The sequence below is a fragment of the Theobroma cacao genome, chromosome 2 (assembly GCF_000208745.1).
Source record: "Theobroma cacao cultivar B97-61/B2 chromosome 2, Criollo_cocoa_genome_V2, whole genome shotgun sequence".
NCBI classification, from domain to species: domain Eukaryota; kingdom Viridiplantae; phylum Streptophyta; class Magnoliopsida; order Malvales; family Malvaceae; genus Theobroma; species Theobroma cacao.
In genome coordinates, this window is record NC_030851.1 from 4796618 (window position 1) to 4809153 (window position 12536).

Here is a 12536-nt window from a genome sequence, read left to right on the forward strand (position 1 = left end):
TGTTAAGTGAGAAAACATAAAACCACAAGGGGTGGCACTGAAGTTTACCCAAAATAAAATTACCAGATTTCAACTGACAACGTTGACGTTTCAAAAGATAAAGATCGATCATGATCTAATGCTAAACTGTCATTGTAACATCACATCAACGTATGACCAATTTCGTCCGCGTACCCATGTGAATGTTGTAGTGGTGGCTGGTTCACAGTCCGTTTTGGGTCAACTGGCGACACTGTGGTGGACAAAACACATGAAGAAAAAGACTCAACAGAAATTAAATATGACTATTATTATGCTAACAAAGTTCATCCATTCCGGGTTAATTAAAGAGATTTTACTAATTCTCCACCAACGCATAACTGTGTTTTGTGCATTTTTTTTCCTGTGTCTGGCATGCATGCAGCTCCTCTTTTGCTGTTTTGGGGCTTCGCTTGCTGCCTTATTTTGAGATGTGTAGCCTGAATTTTGTGTACAGCTCTTGTATCTCTATGTGGAGTCTTCACTGATTTGTGTGACTCTGCTTCTTTCAATGAAATCTGCTATTCATAAAAACAAAAAAAAAAATCTCCACCAACCCATTACCCAACACGTCTTTTCTTATGTTTTTAGTGGAGATGCAAAGGGTTTGTTTCACGCTCGCATAGGATGTCAACGGACAGAATATTTGTTAATTTTAAAATATTTAAACTCAAATTTTATAAAAAATATACTATTCGAACTCTATTAATTATTTAAATATTTTTTAAAAGTATTATCTTAACCCTAACTTTAATACATGTTACTATCCTATAATTACCTTAACTCATTTAAAAACTTGATTATACAAAAAATTATTAAAATACTATTCATGAGTACTTAATTACCCAAATCCAAATCCAAATCCATATATAATAATATTTCTCTTACATATTTCATACAATTTATTAATAATTAAATTAATTAAAACACACAAATAATAAAATTTAAATTTATATAATCAAAAACAAATATCTCAAACATAATTAATAAATTCATTAGTTATAACTTTTGTAATATTAACATAAAATAGAAAATAAATATGTTTATATTTAAAGTGTATATATACTAAAGTATTTTAGTATATATATAATAGTAATTATATTTTTTATAAATGAACCTAATGTATATAAAGTACATATATTAAAAAATATTACAAGTCAATTAATAATCATAATTTCATTAATTTATTTAATTAACTATATAGGTTTATCTTTAATTACAAGAAATTAAAAAAACATAACTTGGTTTCAAACTATTCTAATCTCACAACTTCCTTTCAGATATATATATTATAAGTTTATATAAAAAAAAGTATATATATTGTAATTAATAATTTTATAATTTATAATTTTTGTAATGTTAACATAAAATAGAAAGTAAATATGTTTATATTTAAAGTAAATATACATATACACACACGCACACATAAAAAATATTTCAATATATATATAACGGTAATTATATTCTTTATAAATGAATCTAATATATATATATATATATAAAGTATATATATTAAAAGATATTATAAATTAATTAATAATTATAATTTTATGAATTAATTTAATTAGCTATACAAATTTATCCTCAATTATACATAATTAAAAAAATAATTAAATTTTAAAACTTTTCTAATTTCAAAGACAAATATCACATCAAATAATATTTTATTATTTTAATAATAAGATAATATAAAAATGTTATAATAAGAAGAAACGAGGAGCAAAGCATTATAGCATTCTGAAGTGAAAAGTTTTCTGAAAAGTTAATCGATAGCTTGACAAAATAAAGCATACGCTCGACAAATGGCTCACATAGAAAGANTCATCTCCAAGCTTTGAAAGAATTTCAATGGTTGATCTTTAATTGTTTTGGTTGTAATAAATCAAGTAAGTGACTTGATATCTCTTTAATATTTTCATTCTCTAAAAATCAACTTTAATATGAATTTTACTATCATATAGTAAATATTATATTATGTCCCTTGATTTGTTCTTTTAAGTTATTTTTCATAACATGTTATCAGCACGATCCTCTTTGATCTCTCAAGTTTTGAAATTATTTTGTTTTCTTCATCTTCAAGTTTCAAAAAGATTTCAACGATTTGGTTTTGATTTATAGTTTAGCAAATCAGGTAACTATTGCTATTATTTTGTTTTCATCATCTCCAAGCTTTGAAAGAATTTCAATGGTTGATCTTTAATTGTTTTGGTTGTAATAAATCAAGTAAGTGACTTGATATCTCTTTAATATTTTCATTCTCTAAAAATCAACTTTAATATGAATTTTACTATCATATAGTAAATATTATATTATGTCCCTTGATTTGTTCTTTTAAGTTATTTTTCATAACATGTTATCAGCACGATCCTCTTTGATCTCTCAAGTTTTGAAATTATTTTGTTTTCTTCATCTTCAAGTTTCAAAAAGATTTCAACGATTTGGTTTTGATTTATAGTTTAGCAAATCAGGTAACTATTGCTATTATTTTGTTTTCATCATCTCCAAGCTTTGAAAGAATTTCAATGGTTGATCTTTAATTGTTTTGGTTGTAATAAATCAAGTAAGTGACTTGATATCTCTTTAATATTTTCATTCTCTAAAAATCAACTTTAATATGAATTTTACTATCATATAGTAAATATTATATTATGTCCCTTGATTTGTTCTTTTAAGTTATTTTTCATAACATGTTATCAGCACGATCCTCTTTGATCTCTCAAGTTTTGAAATTATTTTGTTTTCTTCATCTTCAAGTTTCAAAAAGATTTCAACGATTTGGTTTTGATTTATAGTTTAGCAAATCAGGTAACTATTGCTATTATTTTGTTTTCATCATCTCCAAGCTTTGAAAGAATTTCAATGGTTGATCTTTAATTGTTTTGGTTGTAATAAATCAAGTAAGTGACTTGATATCTCTTTAATATTTTCATTCTCTAAAAATCAACTTTAATATGAATTTTACTATCATATAGTAAATATTATATTATGTCCCTTGATTTGTTCTTTTAAGTTATTTTTCATAACATGTTATCAGCACGATCCTCTTTGATCTCTCAAGTTTTGAAATTATTTTGTTTTCTTCATCTTCAAGTTTCAAAAAGATTTCAACGATTTGGTTTTGATTTATAGTTTAGCAAATCAGGTAACTATTGCTATTATTTTGTTTTCATCATCTCCAAGCTTTGAAAGAATTTCAATGGTTGATCTTTAATTGTTTTGGTTGTAATAAATCAAGTAAGTGACTTGATATCTCTTTAATATTTTCATTCTCTAAAAATCAACTTTAATATGAATTTTACTATCATATAGTAAATATTATATTATGTCCCTTGATTTGTTCTTTTAAGTTATTTTTCATAACATGTTATCAGCACGATCCTCTTTGATCTCTCAAGTTTTGAAATTATTTTGTTTTCTTCATCTTCAAGTTTCAAAAAGATTTCAACGATTTGGTTTTGATTTATAGTTTAGCAAATCAGGTAACTATTGCTATTATTTTGTTTTCATCATCTCCAAGCTTTGAAAGAATTTCAATGGTTGATCTTTAATTGTTTTGGTTGTAATAAATCAAGTAAGTGACTTGATATCTCTTTAATATTTTTATTCTCTAAAAATCAACTTTAATATGAATTTTACTATCATATAGTAAATATTATATTCTGTCCCTTGATTAGAAAGTATAACTATTAATGAAAAATCATAATGTCCATTTTTTAAAGTGAATGTAGCAAATAAGGTATTAATAAAAAAAATTATAAATTTATCCATTCCCTTAAGTGAATGCCACATTATTAAATAATTATGATCATGGATATGGAAGAGGTCGTTATAATAATTTATACTATCACTATTTTAATTCTAATTATAATTTTACCACCAGAAGTTGATAATAATTTTACTATCAGAATCTAAGGATAATTTTGCCACCAGAAATGAATGAATAATTTATCACCAAAAGTGGATGAATGCCGTAACCTACTAAAAAATGTATAATCCACCAAAAGTGGATAACCAATCATATGTGGATCACCCACCAAAAGTGGATGTATACTTATAACCTACCATAAATAGATGAATACTTTCAACACACAAAAAATAGATGGATACCTTAAACTACTAACCCACTAGAAGTGGATAACCAATCAAAAAGTGGATGAATACTTGTAACCCACCAGAAGTGGATAAATAATGAAAAGAATAAAATGAATATAGAAAACGTATTGTTATTGATGTGGTATGAAAGATCATTGATCACGTACCTGTTGTACATCTTAAATTTGTTCAAGTATCACTGAAAATTAAAATATCTTGTGATAATTTGAATCATGGTCAAGTTGATATAGCACATCAAGATATTTGTCAACCCTAAAAGAGAAATTGATTACATGATTGGTAATAAAAATATCTATTATTAATTTTCTTGTCCTGAAAAAAGAATTGATCATTTGATTGGTAATAGACATATCCGAGAATGAACTTAATAGTAATTGGTATATTTATAGTAATTGGTATATTTAGTATAATTATATTATGAAGATGCTCTAATTGTTTTCATTATGATATATTCTTATTATGTGTTTTAATTCTATATTTAAAATTTTTTTATGTTAACTTGCAAGTTTCTTATTGTATATATTTTATTTTATTGAAGAAAATATAGATATTGATCTTGTTGGATCTAAGATTAATAATGTAAATATATGTCTAGCAAATATTACTATAACACACACTATATTTAAAAACAAGAAATATTTTTCCTACTTGACAAAAAAAAATAATGTCAATTCAATATCTGGTAGTACAAGATTAATTTAAGGCTCCATATGAGCTAATATTTTACTACCTTGAGGAATAAAGTAATAGAGGATGCGTTATTTTCTATTAAGTCTCAAAGAAGTTTATTAAGTTTTAAAGATATTTGTTTGAATAGATATCATATTGAGACAACGAATGAAAAAAACATTTAATACCTCTATATTGCAATTATCTCAAATAGAAAGTGTGTGTTGAAAAAAAATTACTCGCTTTCTCCTCAGAATTAAACTATACAAATATTAGAATAATTGAAACTCATAGTAAACTAAAAGTTTATTAATGATTTTAATGTTTGGCATGACTGATTGGATCATCTCGGATCAATAATGATGTAAAAAATGATTGAAAATTTATCATTTATTGAAAAACCATAAAATTTTTCAATCTAATGAATTTTATGTGCTGTTTGCTCTGAAGGCAAATAAATTATAAGGTTACTACCAACTAAAGTTGGGACTGAATTTCTTACGTTTTTGAATAATATTAAAGGTTATATGTGGATTCATATATCCACCATGTGAATCATTTAGATATTTTACAGTTTTAATCGATGCATCGACTAGATGGTCATATGTGTATTTATTATCAATTTACAATTTGACATTTGCAACTATTCGTTTGCAAGCACATTTTCCTAGTTATATAATCAAGATTATTTGTCTTGACATTGCTGGTGGATCTATATCTCAAACTTTTAATATTACATATTAGTTTGAATAATTATTGAACAGCTTGTTGCTTATACTTATACACAAAATGGTCTAAAAGAATTATTTATTAAACACTTCCAACTGATTGTAATGTCTGTTTGGGGGGGGGGGGGGACATGCCATTTTGGATGTAGCATCATTTATATGCATAAAACCAAACGAGTTATTATAAATTCTCTCTATATAATTAGTTTATGGACAGAAACCAACTATTTCCCATCTAAGAATTTTTTGGATGTGCGGTATATGTTTCAATTGCTTTACCACAATGCACAAAGATGTATCCTCAAAAGAGGTTAGGAATATATGTTAGATGTAAATCTCCATTTGTAATTAAATATTTAGAATTATCGATAGGAGATTTATTCATGACAAAGTTTGTCAATTGTTATTTTGATGAAACAATTTTTTCAACATTAAGGGGAGAAAATAAGCAACTGAAAGAGGAAATTTCTTAGAGTGAATTATCATTATCTAGTTTTGATCCTCGCACAAAACAATATGAACTTGAAGTTCAAAAGATAATTATTTTACAAAATATAGTAAATCAGTTGCCAGACGTATTTACTGACCTAAAGGGAATAACTAAATCTTATATACCAGCTGCAAATGCTCTTATTAGCATTGATATCCCCGTAGGACAAGGCACACCAGAAGCGTGGAAATCAATCGGTTCCAAAGATAAATCCTCGAAAAAGAAAAGGAGCAAAATATTTAAGATGTTCAGAAAGAGGAAGTAGAAACTCTAGAAGAGACCCTTGACATAATTGATAAAAAATTTCAAAAGAAATTCAAGTACTTGAAATCATTGAAAATAAAGAGATCTCTATCAATTATGTCATGATGGAAAAAGATGGAACCGGTATATAAACATCGACGATATTTTGTATATAATATAGAGCTCACTATTATGAAAGAAAAATGAGGATCTTGAACTTATATTTATTGAAGAATGTAAACATATAAATGATTGGCCAATGTGGAAAAACATAATTAAAGTGGAATTGAATTTAATTGCAAAACGTGAAGTTTTTGGACCTGTAGTCTGTACATCAAATGATATAAAACTAATGAGATATAAATGAGTATTTGTGCGAATACGAAATGAGAAAAATGAGATTATGAGATATAAAGCATGGCTTATCGCACAATGTTTTACCCAAATATCTAGTATTAAATATGAAAAGAGATATTCTCTGTGGTGGACACAATTACAATTTTATATTAACTAGTCTAGCAATAAATGAGAAAATGAAAATGTGTTTAATGAGTGTAGCTACAACCTATTCATATGGCTCATTTGATAACGATATCTATATGAAAATCCTTAAAAGATTTAAGTTGCCTGAAGCATAAAATTTGAACTCTTGAGAAATTTACTCGATTAAATTAAATAAATTTTTATATGGATTAAAGCAATTCAGACACATGTGGTATAATCCCCTTAGTGCAAATTTGTTGAAAGAAGGTTTTAGTAATAATCCTATATGCCCATGTATTTTATAAAAGGGGTTTAGATATGAATTTATTATAATTATTGTTTTTATTGATGGCTTGAACATTATTGGAACTCTTTAAGAGTTATTAAAAGCCGTTGATTACTTAAAGAGAGAATTTGAGATGAAAGATCTTGAAAAAACAAAGTTTTGTTTAAGTCTTTAGATTAAACACTTGACAAATAGAATATTTGTCCATTAATATAATTTTATAGTAAAAAGTGCTAAAACGATTTTATATGGAGAAAGCATATCCATTGAATTCACCAATGGTTGTAAGGTTATGAGATGTGCAAAAAGAATTTTTTGACCTCGTGAGGATAACGAATAATTTCTTGGTCTCGAAGTACCGTGTCTTATTGCAATTGAAGTACTAATGTATTTTGCTAGCAATACATGACTTGATATATCAATTGTGGTAAATTTATTAGCAAAACATAATTCTTTTCTAACTCGAAGACATTTGAATGGAATTAAATATATACTTCGATATCTCCGAGGAACAATAGATATAAGCTTATGTTATTCAAATGCATCAAAATAAAATTTAATTAGTTATGCAGATGCAGAATATTCATCTGATCCACACAAAGCTCGATCCCAAATAGGTTATTTGTTCATATATAAAAGTATGGCTATTTTATGGCATTTTATAAAGCAAACTATAGTTGTTACTTCTTCTAGCCATGCAGAAATTTTAGCAACTCTTGAGCAAGTTATAAATGTGTCTAGTTAATATCTGTAACATAACATATTTGAGAAACGTGTGGCATGTCAACCAATAAAAAAATTCCAATAATGTTATATGAGAATAATACTGCTTGCATAACACAGTTAAAGGAAGGATACATTAAAAGCGATCGAACAAAACATATTTCGCTAAATTCTTCTTCATTCATGACCTTCAAGAAAAGAGTGAAATTTGTGTTTAACAAATTCAATCAAGTGACAATCTAGCATATTTGTTCACCAAAGCACTTCTTATTGTAACATTTGAAAAGTTAAAATGCATCATTTTAAAGATCTTTATAATGCAATCATTAGAGGGAGTAAAATACGCACTGTACTCTTTTCCTTCATCAAAGTTTTTCTCACTAGGTTTTTCTTGATAAGGTTTTTAATAAGACAGTATTTCAAAAGTGTATTCTTGAAAAGAATTATGTACTCTTTTTCCTTCACTCGAATTTTTTCCCATGAGGTTTTTTTCCCAGTAAGGTTTTAACGAGGCATATTCTTAATATAATGGACATTCAAGAGGGAGTGTTATGAATAAATATGTGAATGTCCATTATATTATGACCCAAGAAGTGTAGACCAAGTTAAACAGCATAAAAGGTAAGATACAAGAAATGTAATATGATTTGAACTCTTAAGTAGAATTAGATTATAACTATAATTCAAGGGGTTGTTAGCCTATAAATAGACTCATTCACTTCATTTGTAAAATATATACACTTCAATAAGATATCTTTTCTCCCCCTAAATACTTTCTTTCTTCTCTTTAATTGTTCTTTCAATTATCTTTATTTGTTCTTTTAAGTTATTTTTTATAACAGTTAAAACCTTTTATATACATATTCTATTCTAATTAATGACATTATTGTTGCAATGTTCAATTATGGTCCGACAAGCAACACCACATTTCCACACAGCGTACGTCTACTTGCTAACAATGGAGCTTCCTGTATTGTAAATAAATAAAAAGATGTGTCGGATAGAACAGAAATAAATATTGATACAGTCTATGTTGTGACATTTATATGGTGATGAATAAGATGTAGAGAATTAGTGGTAAAATAAGATTAAGAATACGAGAGAGAAATGTTAAGCAACAGAGAATTTGAGAGAGAACATTAAAGAAACAAAGCTAAGAGTGAAAGTCAATGTGCCTCTACTCAAAAACTCTCAAACGATAACAATTTTTTTTTTAAAGTTATAATGATTCATTAATTTAAAAAAAAATCATTAGTTAAACTCCAATTAAAAATACAGAAAAGAGCTGCAATTTTAAGATCTATGCGCAGTTCCAAAAAATGGCATAACCTTCAGAATTACATATTTGAGCAACACTGAGTCCTCTACCAAAGTATATCCCTGTATTCACAGCCCCAGTCCTAGAAGGTCAAAAGCAAAAGGATCACAAAAATAGGATCAACCTATACAATAAACGCACAATTCCCACCAACTTAAAGACGGGCTTTAATTTCTGTCCTTTCCACCAGCTTCAGACAACCCTTTTAGCAACTCTCCCCACCTCCGAAGCCAGAGGAACATCAACAGGCCCTCCGCCTGCAATCAAATGTCAAGTCCACAACATGCTGAAATTAAAACCTGCCCCAGGAGATGCACCGAACCAATTGCAATAAGAACCACCATTAATCTCACTCATCAGTCACTGACCCCTGCCCCCACCTCACTTCTCCCGCTTGGTGTGTCATCCCAAACGTTACAATAATGTGGTGAGACTTGTTTGTTCTTGAGTACAAGAAGGTCTTTTAATTATCTTCATATTTGAATCATCAAATCAAACTTTTCAAATCATCTCAAAAGAATAATAACTTATGAATCTTATTATTTGTTTCAAGTTACTTTCACTAATTTTATTCACATAGTTAATTGTTTCACTTATTGTGATTATTATAATTGCTCTCCATATAATGTTATATTTGTTGTAAAATAATTTTTTTTAAATTAATAAATTAATAACTAAAATTTAATATTTATGTCATCATTGATCGATGGAGATGATCACAGTAGGAAAGATGCAGTGACGCTTATAAAAGTTTGTTCGTGAATATGAATTATTATATGGATTGATATTTTTGTTTGTCAAATTTATTTTATACTTTTTACTAGAGATTATAAATTGAGCTTGGAAATAAACAATAAAGCTTTGCTTGAGACAAATGTGTTTTGTTAGGGATGATTTTCTTTAAGTTTTCGTGTTGTGTAATATGTAGGGTGAGTTTTTTAAGTTAAAAATGGAGTCTATACATTCCAACTATAGTCTACAACTTAATAATTTTCGTTCAATAAGAGAAAATTCAAGTTTGTCTAAGTGTTTTAACTCAGCTTTACAGTGTTTGTCTTATTCTATATGAATTTTATCTCTTGCATTAAGTTCATGATTTAATATTTCTTTTAAACAAAAAGGGCTAAGGGATCTGAACTTAGGCCCAAAGGACTTGACTAAGGCCTATGGGGCGGATCGTCCTTCTCTTGCTGATATACCCAGAATGAAGAGCGGTATGGAAACAAAAGAGAAAGGGTGGAAGGAACGAGAAGATGAGTGTATTCGGAGGGGATAGCTGGGGAAGAGAAGCACAATACAGGAAGAGAAGAATAGATCAAGTTGTTATCGAAGGGGTTGATGGGTCATGTTATAAGAAGCTCTCTACGGGCAAATACGTCTGTATTGTCTGCCCTCACAATCCCATCCTCGATTCACCTCTCATGCTTTCTGTACGAACCACTTTTATTCACTCTCTTCCTTTCAATTCTCCTTCAGTTCGCTTCATTCTTTATTCCATAATTATATGTCGGTTTCTACTGAAAAAAAAGAAAACAGATTATTGAAAACCCATGTCTATAATCAATAATTGGAAAGCAAGAAAAAAAAAAGTTGGTATTTTGGTTATTCGGGTAGCGTATTCCCGTGAACTGATTAGAAGGCATCTTGTTGCCTACTATCATGAATTTGGGATATAAATGTATTCGATAGTTAACCCATTTTCTCTTTTTTTTTTTTTTAAAGAATACCCCTTGAGAGCTTCTGAATTGAGGCAACTTAGGTGGAAGGAAATTTTTTTTATCTAATGGTTACAACTATGTCACCTTCTTTCCTATATTGTAGGGTAGCCATTTGATAAGGCAATTTTCCATCTTTCCATTTTCCTTCCTGCATTGAATTAGTCGCCTGCTTGAATGAACTGGGAGTTTAGAATTCATAGCTTTTTGGTGTTTCCTTGGGATTTTGGTGGAGGAGGTTGTTCTCAAGGCAGCTAACTGATCAATCTTAAAGGCTCAGTTATGTAGTTCGATATGTAGTTGACAGTTTTAATATTTTCCTTGCTTCCTGGTGGCTTGTAATATAGCTCGCTTGTTTGATTTTTGTTGGTTCAAAGGGTTTTTCTCAAAAACTAGTTCTTGATTGTTGAAAAACATTTTGCAGATGCATTGCAAAGGATCACGTCATAGGGCTGCAGAGTCCAAGCTGAAGGAAAAAGAACATATGAGACTAGATGAAATGAACAAGAGGATAGCTTTGTCAAACCCTCCTACTTCCTCTGTTAACTCTAGTACCACCATGCAAAATGCTCATTTAGGTAGCAAACCATTGATTCAAATGGCACAAAGGGCTGCTTCTGAGACACTTACTGATAAAACACCTGAACACAATTTGAGAAATGATTACCATGACATGGTGCTGAGGCAGAATGATGTTAAAAATGTGACACTTGACTTTTGTCAGAATCACTCTTTCCCTACAAAGGAAACATTGGACAAGTCATTACAGAAGCCATTGGATTTTCAGGAACGTCAAGAGAGAGAACTTAAATTTACATCTGCAGGTTGGAAACGTGACTGCCATGGTAAATGGTACAAAGATGAAAATGTGAGCTTCTAATTACTTCATTGTTTGTGTGTTGTCACTTGTTAGCTATGATTTCAAATTTTGAAGCTGATAAAATGATTTTAAATCAAGAAGAAGAAGGAAAGAATAAAAGTCTATGACTGTTGAATAATTACCATTTATGCTATAATTGGCTTCCAGGTTGAATTTGACTCAGATGAAGAAGATCCAAACTTGTTACTTGATTGAAGATTGACTGGGAACCCATTGGAAAACTGGTGCTTACAGATAAGCAATCTTGTTGATATTGGAAGCAGTCCAGTACTTGAGGACTTGGTATGCAAAATTGAGTGCTGGCTGTGTTATACAATACTCAATAACCCTTCTTAAACCTTTGTTTCTATGCTAATGCCTCTCTGGGGCAGTAGGAGCAATGTACTGGATATAGCTATTGAATCATGCTCTGTATCTTCACAATGCAGTTGTCTGATGGATCTACTTCCAAGTTCCATGATGCGGTACATTGTATTTCACTGTTGATATGGCAGGAGTTGTAAGAGTCAAATGAAAGGCAAATAGCTGAGTTTATAATTCTGAAGTATTTTTCGTTATTAGAACTATACAAATACTCTTGGATTTTTCATTTGATCAAGGCATATTCTGAACTCTGTTCATATGAGGAGGGATTAGGCATTGTAGTATTATTTAAGCTAACCTCTGGTGGATTTAGTATAGCTTGAACTTCGACATGAAATCAGTGTAGAACTGGTATGAGAAATCCAACACCACATGCTTTTAAGGCTCATGGATTATGAATATTACTTTTTCCTTTTTTATTAATCGAATGAAACTAGCAATTTTCACTTTCATAATATTCTTCTTTCTTTATTATTGTAAGAAAAATGGTGTTGCTTTTATCAGGGA

At 28.9% G+C, this 12536-nt stretch overlaps 1 protein-coding gene across 2 annotated transcripts; it reads left to right on the forward strand.

Annotated features, from left to right (window-relative positions):
• LOC18607897 (sodium channel modifier 1) lies at positions 10265-12258 on the forward strand. 2 transcript variants are annotated; one of them, XR_001926363.1, is made up of 4 exons: positions 10265-10501; positions 11211-11654; positions 11814-11948; positions 12095-12258. XR_001926363.1 is itself a non-coding variant. In XM_018114725.1 (3 exons), exons 1-3 carry the CDS (start codon positions 10325-10327, stop codon positions 11859-11861), a joined length of 669 nt encoding a protein of 222 aa, XP_017970214.1. In that variant the 5' UTR covers positions 10265-10324; the 3' UTR covers positions 11862-12258. The 2 variants fall into 2 exon arrangements, 1 of the variants encoding a protein (XP_017970214.1); XM_018114725.1 differs by having other exon boundaries at positions 11814-12258.

What these genes read in the sequence shown, in the direction of transcription:
- LOC18607897 (XM_018114725.1), top strand. Translation starts at nt 10,325, where the DNA reads ATGAGTGTATTCGGAGGGGATAGCTGGGGAAGAGAAGCACAATACAGG. An exon ending in ATTCACCTCTCATGCTTTCT is followed by an intron (nt 10,502 to 11,210) that starts GTACGAACCACT and finishes AACATTTTGCAG; the next exon opens with ATGCATTGCAAAGGATCACG. An exon ending in AATGGTACAAAGATGAAAAT is followed by an intron (nt 11,655 to 11,813) that starts GTGAGCTTCTAA and finishes ATTGGCTTCCAG; the next exon opens with GTTGAATTTGACTCAGATGA.